This window comes from Styela clava, chromosome 9 (assembly GCF_964204865.1).
Source record: "Styela clava chromosome 9, kaStyClav1.hap1.2, whole genome shotgun sequence".
Classification (NCBI taxonomy): domain Eukaryota; kingdom Metazoa; phylum Chordata; class Ascidiacea; order Stolidobranchia; family Styelidae; genus Styela; species Styela clava.
Window position 1 is genome coordinate 20,301,488 of NC_135258.1, and position 21,022 is coordinate 20,322,509.

The window sequence follows — 21,022 nt, forward strand, 5'->3', positions numbered from 1 at the left end:
GCGTAAGAATTCATTATAATTCAGTAATTTCAATGCAAATTTTTCAGATATATCCAGTTAATAAGCTTGACTATATCTGGATTTAATTAGGTGGAGATGAGCAAGTCAATAAAATGGACTTGTGGTTTGTGCACGTATGAAAATTATCCTGCGTCCCTGAATTGTGTTATGTGTTGTCAACAATGTCCCACACCTTTAATCGACGAACCTCGGTCATCTACAGACGTCATCACAAACTATCCCACAGAACAAAACTCCGTTATTCAAAGGACAAGTCTTCAAGGACTAGACCCTGCAGTAATAAGCCATGGATGCTCTGTTAACGCAGATAATTATTATGATACATTTACTAGGGAATTTGAATCCAAAGCTCGTATTACTAACGCAGATGAAATGCCATCTTTCTCCTCAAACTATAACGTGCCTGTAGATGGTGCTGGTGCAGCTTCTGCTTCTCTTAGTGACAATCAGGCAGCAAATATTGCGGATAAAAATAATGAAATTAACAAAAAATGGATTTGTACTTCATGCACTTATAACAATTGGGATAGATCAGCTAAGTGTGTCATGTGCCATTATCCCAAATTGGCTGCAAGTGATCGGATTATTGAAAATCCAATTCAACCAATTCACGAAGATGAACATAAATCATTGATTTTAAATCGCCCGAAACAAATTGTCAGAGATGAAATCACACAAGACAAACCTCGATCTGTAAACTCCAAAACCTGTAGCTCACAGCCAGGAGCTTGTGGACGACTTTGTCGAAGCTATTCTTCAAACCATGCTTTTCGTTGCCAGGACTCAATGAGCCCCACTTTAACAAATACAAGGGCATTGCATAGACATAAAAAATCTTTCAGTGAGGAAAATTTAAATAATATAATGAATGCTCAGGATTCTGCTTCTTGTCAAAGGGCAGAAAAGAAAGGGAGGCATTTTTCTAACGAAGGAGTAAGTAATACTTGGAAACATGAAGAAGCAATAGGTCATTTGGAAAAATTTACAAAAACTCGTGAACATGAACATAGATCTTGGAAAAAATCGAACAAAAGATTAAACTTGCTTTTTCTCAAAGCCTGCATAGGTGGGTAATGAACTGATATATATTTATTAGCATATGGAAATTTACAATCATTGATTAGTTTAGATTAACTAATTACATTATTTCAACTACAATTGTGGGATGAACATAATAGTTAATTCTTCAGTCACTTTTATTTCGCACCTTATTTTCATTCATAATTTACTAATCAGATGAAATCTCATTTATGGATTCTGTCAACGATTCTTGGGGTTATCATATACGTTTGAAGATATATAGTTTATTGACTTGGTTGTTGAATTTTAACACTAACAACATGTTTTATAGCCATCTGCTATATTCCTATTTTCTGAATATATTGTATAATTATTTCACGAAAAATGGTAGTCTCATATTGAGAGGGTTGTGTTCTACAAGATTTTGAAAACTACGTTAAACTGTGAATTTGGGAATGAAGGTCTCTTTGAACAATTGTACGAATTATTAGAATTATATAAAGTGGATTAGAGAATCATTATCATTAAATTATCTATTTGTATGAATCCTCATTTCATCATTTTTTTTGTGCTTAGGTATTCTTGAAGACAATATTGAAGCAGTTGATAGGTATCTAGCATATGGTGGAAATATTGCGAGACCTTTAACAGCTGATGAAGTGAGAATTTTGAACAGACCTTCTGCATTTGATGTTGGACATACTATTGTACATCTTGCCGTCAGATTTCAACGCCGCAATATCCTTGCACTTATTTTAACCCCAGAGGTAAGATATTTCTATTTTCTTATTTTAAACTTTCTTTTTTAGTATGGAAAGTAAGCAGATGAGAGAATCTGTAATATTTATAAAACAATACTATGACTACAGTTTCTGTACAAATAACAGAGCAAGGCTAAATGCTATGCTATCAGCCTATCATCTCTCTATTCGTTGATAAAACGCATCCTAAATGATATTCCTTCCCATCATGATGACAAATCTTGTGATGTTTCCAGGAGTTATAATTCAAAGCAAATATTTGTTTAAAAATATTGGAGTGTGTGTGTGTGTGTCATTGGAAGTAGTTAACTATATTTACAGTCGTTGCAGGGCTATTAAATAAGATTACATCAGCTTCTATATTAGATCGTCTATCTATAAAGATTTCGAAATGGCTACTTATTAAAAGAAGATTAAAAATTACATCGAAAAAGCTGCACAGTTTTATAATACAGACTATCAAAACGGGTTTATAGTTTAAAGTATTTCGAATTTATTTGCCAAAAATAATTCTAGCATTTCAAATTATCTAAATATGAGCATCACTATATTTTGTGTGAATTTTCTGTTTATTAACGTTACTGAGTTTCCAGATAAACTTTATTACTGTGGTTCTGTCCTGTTTGCGAGTAGAAAAATGTTGAACATTTTCAAAACTTGAATTTTCTACTGCATTAGATTACATTAAAACATGGACATTGTGTATATGTAGATACAAATTCATTATTGAATAGTTTAAATTTATTAACGAACTTGATTAAAAAATGTGGTTTTTCTAATCGAAAAGTTTATCAGCCTGTTCTCATTATCAAGTATTAAATAAATATATCAAATTAAATAAAACTGAAAAAATATTTCTTGTTATGTAAGATGTATGCTACTTAACTTATGTTCCCATGGTCACATCATACTACTTATCGAATTTCAGTTCCTTTTATCGATTCAAGTAATTACAGGGTTGATTCTGAATGTGACTCAATATTATGTTTGTGGTACATGAATGAATATTGGAACAAATTTTTCCTTATTTGTTCCTCTTGTTATTAAAAGTTTAATATTTAGATATAAAATTAGAAATCGTGAACTAAACTCCCTACATGTGATGTATGCAGTCCTACTTTTTGGAAATCTAGTGTTCTTGATAACTTGTATCAGCTCATTCGACACGTACACTCATTTAGGTTATGACATCTCAATTCATCATTGTCCGATAATTTTTCTCTGTGCCTAAAATCAGGTTTGGTGCTGGAATTGATTTGCCTATAATGACCAGTTGTCAGTATTTTAATGACAACATGTTTCTTATGGTCCAATGTATTTCTAAAATTATAAACTTGAAAATTTTATAAGCCAAATGGTCCTTACTAAATACTAACAAAAAGAACCAAAATAGTTTATAATGTTATAATCTGGATAATTTATATGTCATAATTTTTATTAGAAATAGTATAGTGATCACTTACGTTGTGTTCCAGCTGTCTGTCTGTTTCTTTCCTTGGGTATACTTAATTGCAGCACTAATTTAACGCAGGACAAAAAAAATTGTTCATATTTGGTATATTGCTTTCATTGACTAAAAGGTAACTTCAACTCGTTCAGTTACTTGATGCTACTGCACACCTTATAATATTACTTTGGGTGTAATATTAAATAATTCAAACATCTATGTTACTTGTGGTTGTGTTGTGGGATTGGTTTACATAAATGTTCGCAGTAGTGTTTTGCGATGCAATTTTATTTTACTTTTTTATGTGTGAATAGTAAGATAAATAAAAAAGCAATCTCTTTAAAATTGAGTTTCACTTCTGTACATGATTTGAATCTAGTTAATTTTCGAATTGCTATGGTTCACATTTCGTTCATTTGAGATAATTAGCTTACCGTATATTATGTGTGAAATGAGAATGGAAATTGATCAAAATTTTTGTATGAATGATATTTCTATTTATTGATTCTGTGAATTGAAAAGACATTGATGGCACAGTGTTCAGTGGAGAGTGATTACCTTATGCTAAACATAATTGTGGTTCTTTGTTCGTTTTGTTTATGTGAAAACTTATTATTCTTGATCTTATAACACTGGATCGAGTGTGGCCTTATGAACAGCTGTTGCTTTGTAAATTTTATTTCTGGACCGTGTATGAATGTTTTATAATAATATAATCACCGCTTAGCGAAGGTTACAATTTTGTTTGAAAACTTTATCCTCTCTTTTTAATGCTCTTTTAACCTTGCCAATATGTCATCGAATAATTAATGAGGTGTCAAGTGTCTCTGCTTTTTAGAAACTCATTTCTCATTCTATCTTTCTCTCTCTTTATTATGAAAGCATTTTATTGATTGTAAAGTCAGTGAAGCAAGGTACTGCTCCATCTATTTCATTAATTTAATGGCTAATTGTGTGCTATAAAAAGGTATTTTTGGTGTACTGACACATACCTGTGAACTGGTACATCATGCATTGTGTGATTGTGATAAACAAAGTCATGACTTCACCACACTGTTATTATATAAACAGATTGTATATAGTACAGATTCACAGATTGTATTTCAGTATTTTTTAAAATATACTATTTTAATAATTTCATTTTGACTCTGTGATTAAGAGGTGTTCATTAGATTGTGTTTTTAAAAACATTTAAAATATTTATTAATTGATAGAGGCAGTACGTCAATGTCCATACTATCTTATAATGAATATTGAACAAATGACCAGGTTACTGAATATAATCATATCATATCAATGGTGAAAATTAACATTCCAAAAATAATCTTGATGTATAGCTGCTTGTATAGGTAACTTCCCCTGGGAAATAGAACAAAGAACAAACAAATAGAACTGATGTAAATAATTTGCAAAAGGATGGGAATATGCTGGATTTGTTAATAAACCATGTAATAATGTCGGTCATAGTACGCACATGCTCGTAGAATTCTTTAATACCGTATTGTTTGAGGTTTACATCTTGCTTCTTTTATGGAAGTGATGGTGTAATAACAATAAATTATATTGAATAGTTACTAGTGTGTTGTGTAAGTAAATGTAAGTTATCCAGTTTAAGCTAAAAAAGTATTCAAACTATATATTGATATCAAATCTGCAGTAGAACTAAATATGCTTGTGTCACATTTTTGAGAAATTCCTATTTTGTAGTAGTAAAAATGAACATAAGCGTCTTCCTAAAATCAAAACTGGCTTTGAAACCCAGACCAAATTATGACCCGTGGTCCATAACCGCAGAAAATTGGGTACTCCTGTAGTGTGTGTACCAGGTTAGTGTTAGGCAATAATTTTATTTAGATTTTCTTTATTTTAGTCTTTTTTATTGCGAGTTGGGGGACTGTCTGTGTTAGCCAAGTGAAAAATACCCCCTGCCCATACGTTTCATTCTCTTTACACAACTTGATGTAAAATAGGCGAACAGAATTATTTACTTCCATATTGGTACACACACTCCTGGAGTGTCGAAAATTGGGAGATTAGCTAATTTGGTTTTACTGCTGCAAAATTAGTTTGATCATCCTGTAAACGTAAATTTACTTTTCACAATGTCTCTAATGTAGTTTTCATTGAAATCACAATATTATTCTTTTTGTTTCCAGGTCACCAAGAGAAATTTGAAACGAAGTCCAGCCATATTATGTCCAGAAATTGCAGATCATATTCGCCATGAAATTTTACAAAGTATCCGAATGATGAAAGGCGATTTTCACTGTCAATATTTTTGTGATTATTTAACTTTTCTTTTGCCAATTGGTGAGTTTGATATGATCATATTTAATTCTATAAATAAAATTATAAACAAATTATTTAAAATTTGAATGAGTCAATACAGGTCAAAATAAAATACAAAGGTTTCAATTTGAACAAGGAAATTCCACATGAAAAAATTTAAAATTGGTCATAAGAATACTTTTGAATACCTCTTATATCAATTTAAAATAAAGTGACTTAATTATCAAAAATTTACATTTGGTACCAAAGTTTTCTTCGTAACAGCCAGAGCTGGGAAGCTGACAGATTGGAGTATATTCAAATGGTGGCTTCAGAACCAAACTGAAGCTTAATTTTTTAAACTTTACTCTAAGTATCAGCCCAAATGCAGTTATATGGCATTGGACTGAAAACTAAGATTTAGGAGTTTCAAATTTTAAAATCAAACTTCAAGTTTTTAATTTTCCAAATTCAAATTGAAGTTTTTAGATTAACATCTGACATAAAACTGAAAAAGGATAGATTTTGATATTTGTATGAAGTTATAGAAAATTATAAATGTAAACTAGTAATACATGTCCTAAGTGATCTTGCTGCACACTAACTCAAATATATTTCTGTAACGTTGCATCTAACTAAGGTCAGACTTCCTCAGACAAACTTCATTTATTAACAACCTATTTAAACCTCTCGGAGATGTTCCTGTAGTTACAAACTGCTTCAGGCTTAGTTCATGGATGTGTAAACATTTTTCTTCAGATTGTTGAAATCCTTTGTGGTATTTGTAAATGCAATGCAGTTGATGAGTTGGGAATAAGTAAGATCCATTTTCAGATACAGGAGTCTTGCAATGTGTCAACTTGTTGAATAATGTTTGTCTAAGAAAGACTGACATTAGTTAGATGCAACGTTACAGAAATATATTTGTGTTAGTTAGTGCAGCGTGAATCTTGAATCACTTACAATAGTTAGTTTCACTCTTGCTATAGCATCCTTGCATTATATGCATACGGATTCACGACACAAAAGCATAGAAGAAGGATAATTATTAGTTAGTCCCGTAGAAACCCAATCGACCAATTGATAGCACAAATAATACCTGGTTAGTAAATGCGGCCACCAAAAGTTTTGACAGCTCTAGCCTAGCTCAAATACAATCTCATGACTCTAGCACTCTTCCCAGCTCTGGTAACATCAGGCTTTCACTCAATCAATGTTATGCTATTTAAATTGATATCATGCTTCCACAATTTAATTTTGATTATGATGCCAATTTAATAATTTTACAGAGATTGCTGGTTTACCAAGTTCAATACAAAGATTACTTTTTGATGAACTATTAGACAAAGATGTGCAAAAAGGTGAGAAATTTTAAGGCTTTAAAATATACGATTTTATTCATATGTAGCTTATATTTATTATATTTAACACATGGGTTACCTATGTAGCATGGGTGGACCATACTAGAGTGAGAATACTGAATCACTTAGGTGATTTTGTATTGCAAACATAGTCATCATGATACATCATACATGTCAAATGACTTGATACCAATCATTATTTCACAGCATTAAAATAAAACGTAGTTTTGATTTGATGAGTTTTCGTGAATATCATATTCATAACAAATTATTTACCTCGTTATTTTTTGTTTGTTTGACAAAATCTAAAGACTTTACTACCAAAATATTACAAACATTACATATCTCATTTCTATCGCTATTTTAGAATAAAAAAAATAATAGAAGCTGCATATTTACTGGATTTCTTGATTATGCCATTTATACTAATTAAAACCATTTCCTTCTTTTCAACCAGGGTCAAATTTATTATAGATAGGCATTATTAGTATGTTTTAATAATTTTTATCAGAAGTAGAATGTTTTAGTCAGTAATTCAAATAAGACAATTCATATACATAAGTGTATGACCTAATTACAAATACGTGTCTGATATCTGATGCATTTTTCAAAAAAATATTTTATTGGTTTACTTTATCAAGACAACCAACCTCCCAAATTCCTCCCAACCTCCCAACCTCCCTCTCCTAATTTTGAAACAAGTAAATTAGAATGACTCTGATGCTCGCCTGTGGGTTGAAGGAAATTTAGGCGCTAACATTAGTTACCGGTATCTGTTAAGAATGCCAAGTCAGTGTGATGCATTTTGAGTGAAATTTAGACTGGTGAATTCAAAATTTTAACTCCCAACTTTGTGGAAATTTCGACTCTGACGCTATTGTGACCCTGACTGATGAGAAACTTGTATTTAGAACTTGAAGATGAGTTTGCTATCAACTGGTGTGCTGATGCTGATCGACTTTATGCATTATGGAATCGATCTGCTGGGGATTGCTTACTTGATTCAGTATTGCAATCAACATGGGGTGTTTTTGACAGAGATAATGTACTGAGGAGGGCAATGGCTGAAACAATGCAAGAGTGTTCACCTTAGTAAGTTCTTTTTTGTTTGATCAATGATTTTGCTCTATAAATGGAATTTTTTAATCAGTGGGATCACTGATATAAAAGTAGATTTTGCAACTGCCTGCTGTTCACTGGCTATATGACACTTATAGTTTTGTGGTGGACTCTCTAAATTACCCCTTACTGGTAACTACATTGTACAATACTTGACTAGGTAAGCAATAAACTCTTAAGTTAGTTAGTCCTAGATTATTTCATTGTTTTATTCTTTTTGATAACAGTACAACTTTGTTCATGTGACTAACCATGTGCTTAAACTCATTTGAACTCTATTGTTTCATATTCCATAGATTGTGGTTACAGTTTTGATGGCAGCATATGCTGTGATGACCTCTCAGTGCTCTGTGTTGTGATTCCCTATTGGTTTTGTGTAATCAAGTAATTCCAAAAATAGTACCTAATAATTTTTTTTCAAAAAAGTATATAAACTGCTTGTTGAATACAGACAGTATATCTCTCAATTTGTAAATTTTTTATGAATAAACTTATATCTATGCTTATCATTAATATTATTTTGTAGAAAATTATATTTCTTTCTAGAAATACCTCATTATTTATTTGTGAATTCTGTCAATTAATTAAACTTTTTATTATGTTACTTATCAAAAAATTTTATAGTATTAATTTAAACGATCCTAGAATTAATTGTATTATAGGAAATGTCCAAATCAAATGGATAGTATCCAAATTATTGATTCCAGTTAATTCATTATTTGTTTTGCGTTAAAATTTCATGTCAATTTGGGTGAAATCGTTGAGGAATAATACACACATAAACATGGATACAGCAATTTTCGATAATCAAATTCCAATATTGTATCAAGTCAGTTTTGAGTTGTTCTTTGTAATAATATATTGTGTCTGTATTTTCATGCTTTGAATTTAATTAAAAGATAAAACTCAGGGTAGATCACATCTTTTTATATAAACATGTATAACAGAATATGTCTTGGGAGTTGAATATAACTTGGAATTGCTTATGGATTCAAAAAAGTCTCGAATTTAAAAAATTTTCACTTTAGGAATTGTATCCTGAACCAAGTTTTTTGTTTGCTGATCCATTGATCCAATCCTTATTATACTTCTTCATTACTTTTCATAATTAACATATTCAAAGATGGATGACCTGGTGTTGTGTACTAGTGCATTCATTAAGTAAATCCCAGGAGATTTAGTCTTGTTTTGACAAGGTTGCTATTGCTAACCACAAATCTGTCTGTTCATCAACAATTCATTTGTATATATCCTTCCAAGCATGGAACGTAGATAATGATATAAAGTTCGACTATGGCTTATTGATATTTTAATTCATGAGTGTTAATAATAAAGCCTGTTTTTCTATTTCGTTATATATGTTGGTGAAAATATCTGCTTTATAAATATACTTGGCTTTGAATTCCCAACATATCATTGAAGATTATGTTGCGTTAAATATTATTAACATGGAATTAATTTGTTACCATTTATTCATTTTTCTACCTTTACAGTTTTTACACTCGGTGGAAAGAATGGGAAGTTATGCAAGCAAGACTTTTGAATTTTTCACTTTCTGAACGTCAGTATTTACAAGACTGGGCTTTCATTTTATCATTGGCTAGACAGGTGAGAATTGTATATATCTACAAATTTTTGCATCACAGTCGTGAATATTTAGTTTAAAGGAAACAATTGTATGTCACAGATATCCTTTATAATCGTTTACACAAAGTGCAGGCAGATCATTTATTTAACAATGATACTACTATTATTATAATGATATTTTTCCCCCTGAATTGTATCTTCATATCACAATATAATATGTATTATGCCATTCACACGCTATTGAATCATAGAAGCAAAGTGGAAAAATAGTCAGAATTATTTTCAAATTCTCGGTAGTCGGTATCATTTTTATTAAATTGAAAAATTCTAAAGTCAGATATTTGAAGATAATTATTTTCTATCACCTAATCCAGAAAATAACAATTTAGACAAGTTTCATTCACTCTATTGTTGAGATTGCTTTACGTGTTGAATTTAATATAGAAGAAAACTTCTAGCTATTTTCATAAATGTTAGGCTTTCTAATGGATGTTATTATTATTATCAGCCTGGTGCATCTCTGGAGCATTGCCATATATTTGTGTTGTCTCATGTTCTACGTCGACCCATTATAGTGTATGGTGTCAAATATTTAAAGAGCTTCCAAGGTGATACATTAGGATTTGCGAAGTTTCAAGGTGAGAAATGTAGGAATTTAGTTTTGAATTTTCTCTTCAATCAAGAATATTTTAGGATTTAAGGAAATAGTCTGAACATGTTTGTGATAAAATATTTGTTTATCAATACAATTTGGATTTTTTGGTTAATGACTGGAATAATTTTTTTCTCTCTAGAAATGTCAAACTAAATTTTTGTTTTAACCCAGGCAATTTATTCCATGATGTACCTCTCTATTTTACTTTGTTGAGTTAAGTTATTTACTTTGACGCATTAATTCATGGTCGATCAATGTCTAGAGATAATCTAAATAACTAAGTTTCCTGAGATATTTAATTTATGCATTTTCTATAAATTTCTCTTACAAAAAAATTGGCACTGACTGTTCTTTCATTTCATATGCGAAATTCAATGCAATGAAATGTGGAATTCATAATTTTGTTGTATATTGGATCAAATTGACGGAAATTAACCTATATATTGTCTATATAGATAATTCCATAATATCATCGTTCAATTTTGGTATTAGTTGTGACACATTCGCTAGTACCCCTGATATTGCCAAGTAGGAAGGCAATACCAGTATTCAAATACCATGTACAGAAGGAGAAGTAATCTAGATTAGGAAAAAATAATTCAATTTGTAATCAAAATCAAGCATACCAATATAAAGAGAAATGCTTAAAATGGGGGTCAGAATTCTTAAATCTCGTTATATTATTACAGGTGTATATCTACCGTTTCTCTGGGAAAGAAGTTTTTGTTGGAAAAGTCCGATAGCTCTTGGGTACACACGAGGTCATTTCACTGCACTGGTTCCAATGGAAAATGATTCAAGGGTATGATTTTGTTTTTATATTGATACGATTTTTCATACTTATGTCGGAGAGAGGAAAGGCGATAAGACAACCTAATCATTTTATGGCAAACCATGTTCTCTCGTAAAGCTAAGCCGACCAGCGGTCACATGCACCTTCCTACAACAGTGAGAGGAGACAAGCAATCTGTCTTGCACAGCTTTCGAACCTGCAAATCACACAGGGTAATCATAGGTGTATTGGCAATCTTATTCCTAACACTTTGCATGATGCTTCAACCATTGCACCATATTATCGTAATATTTTGCTCAAATCACTTTCATAATTTATTCCTCTTTTTATCCAGGATGCATACAGCAGCAGAACACTTGACTCATGCAGTGAACCAGCGTTGTGTACTTATCTACCTCTCATGGACTGTGAAAGAAAACTTTTACCTATACATTTCACATCACCTAATCAGGTAAATATGGAATTAAATTATCTATCTATGTTTAATTTGGCTCTTCGTCTTTATGATTATATTTTTTAAATTTTGATTATAGTACTGAACAATTTGAATGAAATTTTTTTTATGACTCTCCATAGTCTTTCTCTTTGAACAAGTCACTGTACAAGCAGTCACTGCTGAGTGAGGATAGTGAGGGAGGACTCGAATCTTTCTGGTTTGGTGTTGCCTACTCAATTCATATCCTGGATGGACATGAGATTTTATTCTGCATTACCATCCTAGTTCGGATAGGATTTACATATTTATCCCTGCGGAGAGGAAAGCCGATAAGATGTTTTAATCATATGGCGAACCACGGCCTCTCGTCTGGTTACCAGTTCATGTCGTGTATGGGATTAGCCAGTTATTTGTTTTTGAAAGCATGGACCTGATGGTGGAGGAAGCAATAACTGACCAGCGATTACATGAACCACCCTACGGCGACGAGGAGTCCAGCAATCCTCTCGCATCTAACCATCCCGCATGGGATTCGAACCTACGTACCCACGCAAGGTCATCAGAGGTGAAGTGGGAAGCGTATTCCTAACGCTTAGCACGATGTGCCACACCGCCAAGTTAATCCTGTTCTGTTAACCACCAGGCCACTGTACCCATGTCAATCTAACGCTAAGAAATTGAATAACAAAGAGCCTTATTTATGATATGTTATTCGCTCATTTGTCAAAGTACATAAAAGTCATAAATTCATTAAGCTGTATTTATGCAAATGACACATTTACAATAATAGTAGATTGTGTTATTGTAGAGATTTTTACATGTATTTTGCTAAAATGATATGATCATGGCTTAAATTTTGGGAATACTGGTATCTTTGAATGGTTTTAATTTGGCATCCTATCACTGTAAAATTTGTTTTCTATTTGAATTCTAGGGACAATCAGAAACTGAACAAGAGTGCATTTTGTTCGATTGGTTGGATTGCGTAGTCACCAACAGTGGTGTTCTCGTAGCCAAACAAAAACCAGGAAAACGTCCACCTCTTGTTACCCGCATGCTTGACCAATGGCTTGACCATTACAGGCATCTATCATTCAGGAGGTTAGGAGAAGACGGAGACACAGAAGATGAAGAGTAAAATGTTTTGTTTGTCTGTCAGTCAGATATGAATGCTTGGTTTTTGCGACATTATTTTGAAATTTGACAATGTTTTTCAAATGAAGCCATATCAGATGCATTGTTTTTTTGTACTTTTTGAAAAATGTGTAAACAAATGAGAAATTGCTTTGAAAATTGAAATTGTATCGTATTCTGAACTATAATGAACATCCGAATTATAATTTTTTTACTGCTTATCACACAAGGATCTATAAGAAGTTATGCATAATTATCATTATCAAATTCATCAAAAATAACTTTTTTGTATATATATAGATGATGTAGTTCCCACCTGATTCCTGCAGAAACTGTGCCACGATTGGTTCACATCAGCATTGATTTGTACCAATCGTGGCACAATTTCTTTTTACTAAACTACCCTAAGTGTAGTAGTACACAAAGTTACATTGAATTTTCATTTTTTCTGAGTTATGGCAGTAACAAATATTACTGTGCCAAAATCAGTAGTACTAGTTATTTGCTCTCGGTTCTAATCCTAGTAACTATATTTTGTGCTTTTTAGGTAGTTAGATGACACTAAGGCCAATTTATTTGGAGGCTAATTATTGAAGGTCACCCTTCACTCAAGGTCACCCTAAGCTCTTTATTATAAGGCTAATATCTCCTTGGCCCTTATAGCCAGGATTAGCAGCATTTTATATACATTCTTAGAACCCCATGCTATAATATAATAGGCATCTTAATTTGAAAAATTGAAATTTTTTCTTGTATTGTTTCATAATGCACATCAAAATTCTGTACATTTCAGTGTAAAAGTTATCAGTTGTATAAATGTAAATTTGATTTGTCAAAAATTGCTTTAATTTGGGTAGAATATATCACAGAGCGTGTTCCCAGGGTGAACCAATTTTTATGTTATGTGTATAAATATTCATAATTTCTAGTGTATCATATATGAACTGTAAATATGTGTTGTTTCGCCTGTAAGTTCCGGACTTGAGAACCCATTTGACCTGAAATCGTTTTATTTGTTGACTGATGATAATCTGTTTCGGGATTTTAGTTTGATTCTGAAAAACAGTTTCAATGTAACTGATAATTATGATTCATAACTTGCAATTATAGCTATAATGTTTAAACAGGCTTCATTCAAAATAATAAACTTTGAAATTCAATTGGAATGGAATTATTTAAATATGTCATATTGTAATAAAGACATGTTTTGGAGTAAGTTTTTGCCCTACCTTGCATTTTCATGGTGGCACTTTTACTTTGCTGTTATGGCCTTTTCCATCTTCTGCCAAAGGAAACTTATGAATTACATACATGGTAGTTTCTATTTTGGGAAATTTATGTCGTTTCTGTGACTTTTTCATCGTTTTCTTGACTTGCTCATTTTACAACACACTGTTCAAAAAATATGTAAAATTATCTGCACAACCAGCAACTAACTGTATATTGTTTGTAATTTTACAGGATTTTTCATTTGTGCGTAAGGCTGCAATTTTACAACCAAGCTGGGTTGCCTATTTCTTAAAACATGCTTCATTTTTGTTGTTGTTTCTTATTACTCTATAATTATTATAATAATGAATATTAATAATATTTGTTCGGTTTTGTCCTACCATAATTTTTGTTTTCTAATATGACTAGCATTATTAATATCTTATTTTCACAAGCACATATTATTTACATTAGGTTTGGCACTTTCAATATATTTGTCATTATATGACTGAGGGGCTTGCCATGATTATTTCAAATACATTGATTATTTCTTGTTAGATTGGTTATCAATTCTTCCTTTAAAAGGGCAAAACTTCAAATCTTGTTTTTTATGACGTTCATGCGGTACTGCGGAGTATGTGTACCAGGTTAGGATTAGGCCATAATTTTATTCCGATTTTCCTTATTTTAGTTCTATTACGAGTTCGGGGACTGTCTGTGCTAGACAAGTGAATATACCCCTTGTCCATAGGCTTCAGTCCCTTTACATAACTTGATGTAAAGTAGGCGAACAAAATTAGTTACCTCCATATTCTTACACATACTTCTGGAGCCCCGTTCTGTTGTATTTTCTGCTCGTATACTTCAGCGGTAGTCTTCGTTTTAGCGCCAAATCATGTCCTAGTAATTGGGTTGGTAATTGGGAGAATCTCAAACTAGGCAAACTGTATCGGGAAATTTGAGACAAGTTCAGTCCGTCGACGACCTATTCAGAAAACGTATTCTTGTCCTCCTGGTTGGTGAACTCAAAATAGCGAGAAGTTGAAAACAAGACCCCAGTAGTCTAATACCAGCAAAAATGTTTTGTGCTCGGCGATTCCGGCTTGTGACGAGAAATGCATGCATAGATTATTTAACAGTTCTTCAAGGAAGAACGTGGAGTGTTTACTATCATAAAGGCTATTGTTTATGAAAAGTAACTCCAGTTTAACCTAATTGGTCAGTTATCTCGATCTGCTAAACGCACAAATGATGGATTATAGAGATGCGTGATTGTACGCCGTGGTGACAAATTTCAGGCAGTTGCAGATATGGACGCGCTAGAACGCTTTTTCGCATCTTTAATTAAGGGATTTGAACAACTTGTTTGTTGATTTGTGACTTCAAAACAGCACACGGCTGGATTAAAATAGTACGAAAGTTTTAAAATATCATTTATTTATTGTAAGTTAAATATAGAACATACATTCAGTTCGAAATTTATCTTTAAATGAAATCAGTTCAACACACTATTGTTTTCAATTTACAATTAAACTATTCCAGTCTTAATAAAAAGAAGAATACACCCTCGGTTAAGAATCGAAACTTGTCGATTGAAGTTTGATATTCCATTCTCGCACAATTCAATTCATAATTTTTCTGATGAAATATTCACATTATAAGTTAAATAACAGAAACTGAAGATTAACTGGTAACTAAACGTCGATTGGATGTCACCCAAGCAATAACATATGTCATTTTTCCAAACTCCATTGAAATCTGATTCTGAACCACACGGAAGCAGGCAAATACATATAGTATAAAAATTCATGCATCTATTATAGTTGAGCATGGATGAGGTGGTATGACATTTAATTTATCTATCTACTCATGGGCTATAATATATCCAATATAAATATCAAAATCCGAAAGAGAAAAGGAAGGTCTTAGTGTAAACATTTTATAATATTGCCCAATGTATGCATTCAAAAAATTAATTGCTATCAAATTTGTCATTGTACTAAACTGATATAAATATAATAAATCCAGCTACCAGCAAACCGCCCTTAACGATATACAGAAAACCTGTTTGTCTTCGGGAATGAGAAAACAACATTTTTACAAAAAAACTTAGTGGGAAAATGTATTATGAATAAATTGGCGATAAACAATATCTTCAGCGACCGTACTAATTTTTAGTTTCCAATACTGGTATTCTTCAACCGGTAATTCATTCACTTACAACAATCATTTCAAAGAATACTTTTCTATGAATCTGTCGGGCTGGGAAATGTTTTACAGTTGAACGGACAATTTAAGTATTTTCCAAAAATGTTTTATCCTATTCCGTAGATGGCAATTCGTTCGTTTGGGAGTTTTGTTTTTCTTCTGCTTTCATCTTTTCCAGGGCCATTCTTGTTTCTTTGTACCAAGTTTGGACCATGTCTTTAGCAGTTTTTCCAGTCTAGAAATGAGCATTTCAAAAATTCATATATATATATATATATATATGAATGAATTGATACATTTACAAACTATCAGATGCGTGTCAGTCATATCTGGAATATCCGGTCCTGCTGCATAAACCAACGTTCATGAAATAGCCCAGTAGGCTACGTTGAAACGACGCATGTTTTGTCAAAATCCAAGGTTAGAATGTTTGTAAGTTACTGCCAATGAGTCATTGCTATGTTATTAATAACATATATATATATATTATAATAATTAATAATATCTATTTGCCGCTATCGTATTGAAAGATCAACGGAAATAGTCTTTCACGTATATTTTAGATCTTCTAAATGTGTTTGCTAAAATCATCAGACGAATGTCAGCTCTTGCATACCTTATTTTTAATCTCCAGATCTGCACCATGGATGATCAAATCCTTGACGATAGCATGTCGTCCCATCCTGACTGCATCATGAACAGCTGTATCTCCTTCAGTGTCCTGCTCGTTAATTTTGGCTCCACATTCTAGAAGATGATGGACTCCTTCCTCGAACCCGACTCTAGTTGCCACGTGCAGTGGAGTGTTGAGTAGCTAAGAAAATGTTATAAATATATAAGGTATTCCGTATACGACATGGCAGATGTTGCGAAAGTGTATACTTTATGAAGGACTAATTCCCATTCTAGTAGTCAAAGTTGATATCGGCAAAATTTTCGCAATCATCACACACAAAACACAAAAACATACCAAAATAGGTCAAATGTGTCAGTAATATGAAATTAGTAGGAAGTCTTCAATAATATTTTGATGTATGCAGAATTTAGTTGAAAATATCAAATGCAATTCAGTGTATCATTCGAAAAATAAATATCGATGATAAAATTGCCAAGGCTTGCTCAGGAAACAGCTAGGCTGCTAGACTATATAGTTTACTTACATTGTCCTTCTGATTTACTTTCGCTCCATGATTCAGTAAGATGGTAACGATATCAACATTTCCGGATCGACAACCCCAATGTAAAGAAGTTCCACCCAGCTGTAAATAAGAAAACGAGTTAAACGCGCAAACTGAATGCAAATTATCGAAACGGTGTATTCAGAATATACCATTTTCTTTCTAGTTTTATACTGTATATACAAATATATATATTTGGGAAGGAGTTTCTTTGATCATGTCTCTTTTGTTTAATTGAGTAATGATTTACAAGCGCCAAAAATGACTTTGGTTGATCAACAAATATATATACAATAGAGCCATCAGCCTAAATTGTTTATCGACACTTTGCTGAACAATGCAACAATAAACAATGAAAAATCAGTAGATAACGGCCAACCGGTGGTATTCTATGGTCGACTAATTTTCACGAATTTTTAAATTTTCAGTCTACAACTAATTTTTGTGGCATATTGATAGACAACTTAGATTTACCTTGTCAGCAACATTTGGTTTAGCTCCACGTTTGAGTAGAAATTCCGTCATTTCTGGTTGAGAGTAGAGCGCACTTCTGTCCAGTGCGGTTCTTCCACACTACAAATATTAGATGTTATTACAAAACGAAATATTGATATTTATCGGCTTTTATGCCGGTGGATCCGTATGCATAGAATGCTGTAGCAAGAGTAAAGATAACTATCCTAAGTGATTTAAGAGTTTTGGTCAGACGAAACTTTACAGAAATATATTTGTGTTAGTGTGCAGCAAGACTCTTGAATCACTTAGGATTGATAATTTTTCTGTGAAACCGATACAAGTTCATTTTGTGTGCACTGGACGGATCTCGCGCTGGCAAAACACAACATATTCGCACGACATACTCGATGATACATAACAACTTTGCTTATGTATATAACTAATATTATTCACCACGTATAATGAAATAGGATTTGCCAGGCGTTAAAATACTCACCGCTCCCGAGGAATTACCTTAATCTAAATTCACCCTATGAAGGCAAACTATTTAAATTGTAATAGGAATTATTATATAATCAGATTTTGGCTTAAACTTGTTCATCCCATTACAGCTAGTGGTTGCATTCCTGAAACCCGATAATCCTGTGCTAATGATATTGCTATGTGTATCGCTTCCTAGAAAGGCAATATATATATCGTCACGCTAATAACCGAATTGCGTAAGTCATTTTTAGCAGTTTTGAGAAAAACGTAAAAAACTTCCTAATGATATTGCTATGCCATTGAGAATCAATAATTTGCCATAGTTCAATTTTTCGATCGTAGACGGATTCAAGTTAATTTGTCAAGTGACGTCATAATGGTGCACTGTGACTTAGCCAGAAATGTGTCTATGACTAGGGGACATACGCAATTTTGCGACTTGACTATATGTACCAGTCCTGAAAACAAAACAATCCAAAAATGAATGTAATTCTTAGTATATACGATGTCTAATCCCCAAAATAGCTAATCTGTTTCAATTACATTATTTTTTATGTTTAAAAATATATATTTCAAAAAAACACGCTCTGCACATCCACCGAAATAAGACTAAAGTTAAATATAAAGAATAAACAGCAATGTACCTTTATATAAAAGCCAACCAAGGTGAATTGGATTCAGACAGTGAATATCACAAGTGCACGCCTTCCTATACTGTAGTTTGAACTGAAATTTATAAGCGCTAAGCTAGAATCTGAGATGCAAAAACTCGAAAATCCTTCGCCGAGGTTATTTTGCCTTTGTGACGTCATAATAGTCCCGCGTTAACAATGATAATTCATTATGACGAAACAATTGAGCAAATTTGCGTATCATACAAAATCTTTATTTTTATGGGTTTCGGAATTCTTAAAATAAAATCTGAGTTAACAGACAGGTGCAGCATTACATAAATACCTATTTTATGAAAAACTCAAAACCGCCAAAAATGACTTACGCAATTCGGTTATTAGCGTGACGATATGGAAGATATAGGCTATATAAACTGAATCTTAAGGTGCTATGAAGATATTAAAATTCAATGTATTCTTTCTACAGAGAATAATTAATGCAACTAATCGATATCGCCGTTGAAGCCCACTGACCATTTTCAGCATAACTTTATTGTCGTATTTCATCACGAAGTTACGATATTTTGTTGTTTTATAGTTAAAATTTTAAGTTAAATGTAATAACATCTTCCATTCGGAATCGGTTCGAGTAAACCGCGACCAGTAAATGAAGTGTGGCAGGACGACGTCCACTGTTGTAAATTTTTTAGAATAGTCTCAATATTTCGGATTTCGAAGTGCAATTTTTGAGTACTATATTAGTAGGTTAAACTGACTAATAGACTACTTATGTATCTCCGTACCCTTTTCGGAATTAGAGACCCTTTTTATTTGTCCAAAACCAAGTTCAACGTTACAATATATAACCCATTGAGAATACCTACCTCATCCGTAGCAAATATGCTTCCGCCATCATCGAGATATTTTGTAGCAGTTTTCATTGCTCCCGCTGCTGCAGCTGAGAGGAACTCATAGGTGGTGATAGGACAGTCTGGATTGGGCTGTAAATTTATAGGAATATGACATTGTAATATATATATATAAATATAAAAGCAATAGTTAGAAGAATCATTTTCACAAGTTGGAAGGACCAATTAGTTCGAGTGTTTGTAATTTAGATGAAGTATTTGGGAGAATGTACGATTTTCAGCATATATGCTTATAGAATACTACTAATTTCAGCATCGTTTTATATAAAACGTTAATAGTAATAGATTGAGTTGCATTTGATTTGAACAACTCTCTATGAAACCAAGGTAACAAATAATAAACGAGAATATCGGTCAGAGACCGAAGACTTATCGATCGAAAGTTAGGGGATCCCAAAACAGCGCTCTTACTCCATAGTGACACCTTGTGTCCCATCACTTTTTAATTAATAACTCGCTAATTATACGACATAATTCATCCAAAATCCTGGTACGACATATGATGAATGCACATGCAAAATCTGGAGCGGATTCAATCTCGCTTTCGTGAGATATCGCGTGCATCTGACAGACAAACAAACAGACAGACAAATATCTATCAACATACTTACCGATTAAAATCAATAAGTAATAAGGTAGAAAAAAACCTGACCTCGTCTGCTACTAAGCAGTTTGGCATATGTTGTACTCGTCCAAGATGAACTCTTGATGTTTTCCTTTTGTCTGGATCAGAAATTTTTCTGCAAGGACTCGAAGCTCTTTTGAGAGCCTCAACTTTGGGGTTAAGCTTGTTCACTCGCTGCATTATATAAGCTGTCTATACTACAATATAACTATTGATTGTAACTTCGAACAAACTTGCCGGACGCGCTGATTCCAATCGATTTCAGTAACTTCTACTGTCCGCCTCGGTGCAGTTTGACCAATTAATCTACTCTGTGGTCAACTATCGGTAAAATATGAAATCGATTTACTCTGCGGTACTAATTTGGGAAATTCACATCATGGCTTGCTAAATGCATTGAGCAGGAACGTGAGAAGCGACAAATTCGACACCGCTATGGCGATAACGAGATTCAATGGAATGGTGTCAAAACAGGCTGCAGCGGCCTAATTTATTACATTTGAGATGTATGTAATTGCTTATATGAACATTTTGTAAAATATAGGGATTGCAGAGGTAATATCAACCAACTTTCTTATTTTTTTTCCGTGCACTTCACACATAATTTTTCTTTTTAATTAATAACATCGATGTAGGTCAGAAGGAAAAAAATATCTTACTATAAATATGAATCAAAAAATAGACCTGATTCATTGTAATCATTCATATAGTGACCAAACTA

At 32.6% G+C, this 21,022-nt stretch overlaps 2 protein-coding genes across 2 annotated transcripts; one reads left to right on the forward strand and one right to left on the reverse strand.

Annotated features, from left to right (window-relative positions):
• Positions 1 to 18: 18 nt before the first annotated feature.
• LOC120340144 (ubiquitin thioesterase ZRANB1-like) lies at positions 19 to 14,368 on the forward strand. Its single transcript, XM_039408406.2, has 10 exons — positions 19 to 1,087; positions 1,618 to 1,808; positions 5,406 to 5,559; positions 6,807 to 6,878; positions 7,790 to 7,970; positions 9,491 to 9,605; positions 10,093 to 10,222; positions 10,929 to 11,041; positions 11,367 to 11,483; positions 12,403 to 14,368. Exons 1-10 carry the CDS (start codon positions 97 to 99, stop codon positions 12,604 to 12,606), a joined length of 2,268 nt encoding a protein of 755 aa, XP_039264340.1. The 5' UTR covers positions 19 to 96; the 3' UTR covers positions 12,607 to 14,368.
• An 863-nt stretch (positions 14,369 to 15,231) lies between these two features.
• LOC120339348 (uncharacterized) lies at positions 15,232 to 20,616 on the reverse strand. The gene is made up of 6 exons (XM_039407455.2): positions 20,329 to 20,616; positions 19,632 to 19,748; positions 17,672 to 17,770; positions 17,180 to 17,278; positions 16,636 to 16,833; positions 15,232 to 16,254 (listed from the first exon to the last, which is right to left on the reverse strand). The coding sequence occupies exons 1-6, from the start codon at positions 20,479 to 20,481 to the stop codon at positions 16,132 to 16,134; spliced, it is 789 nt and encodes a 262-aa protein (XP_039263389.1). The 5' UTR covers positions 20,482 to 20,616; the 3' UTR covers positions 15,232 to 16,131.
• Between the last annotated feature and the right edge of the window lie 406 nt (positions 20,617 to 21,022).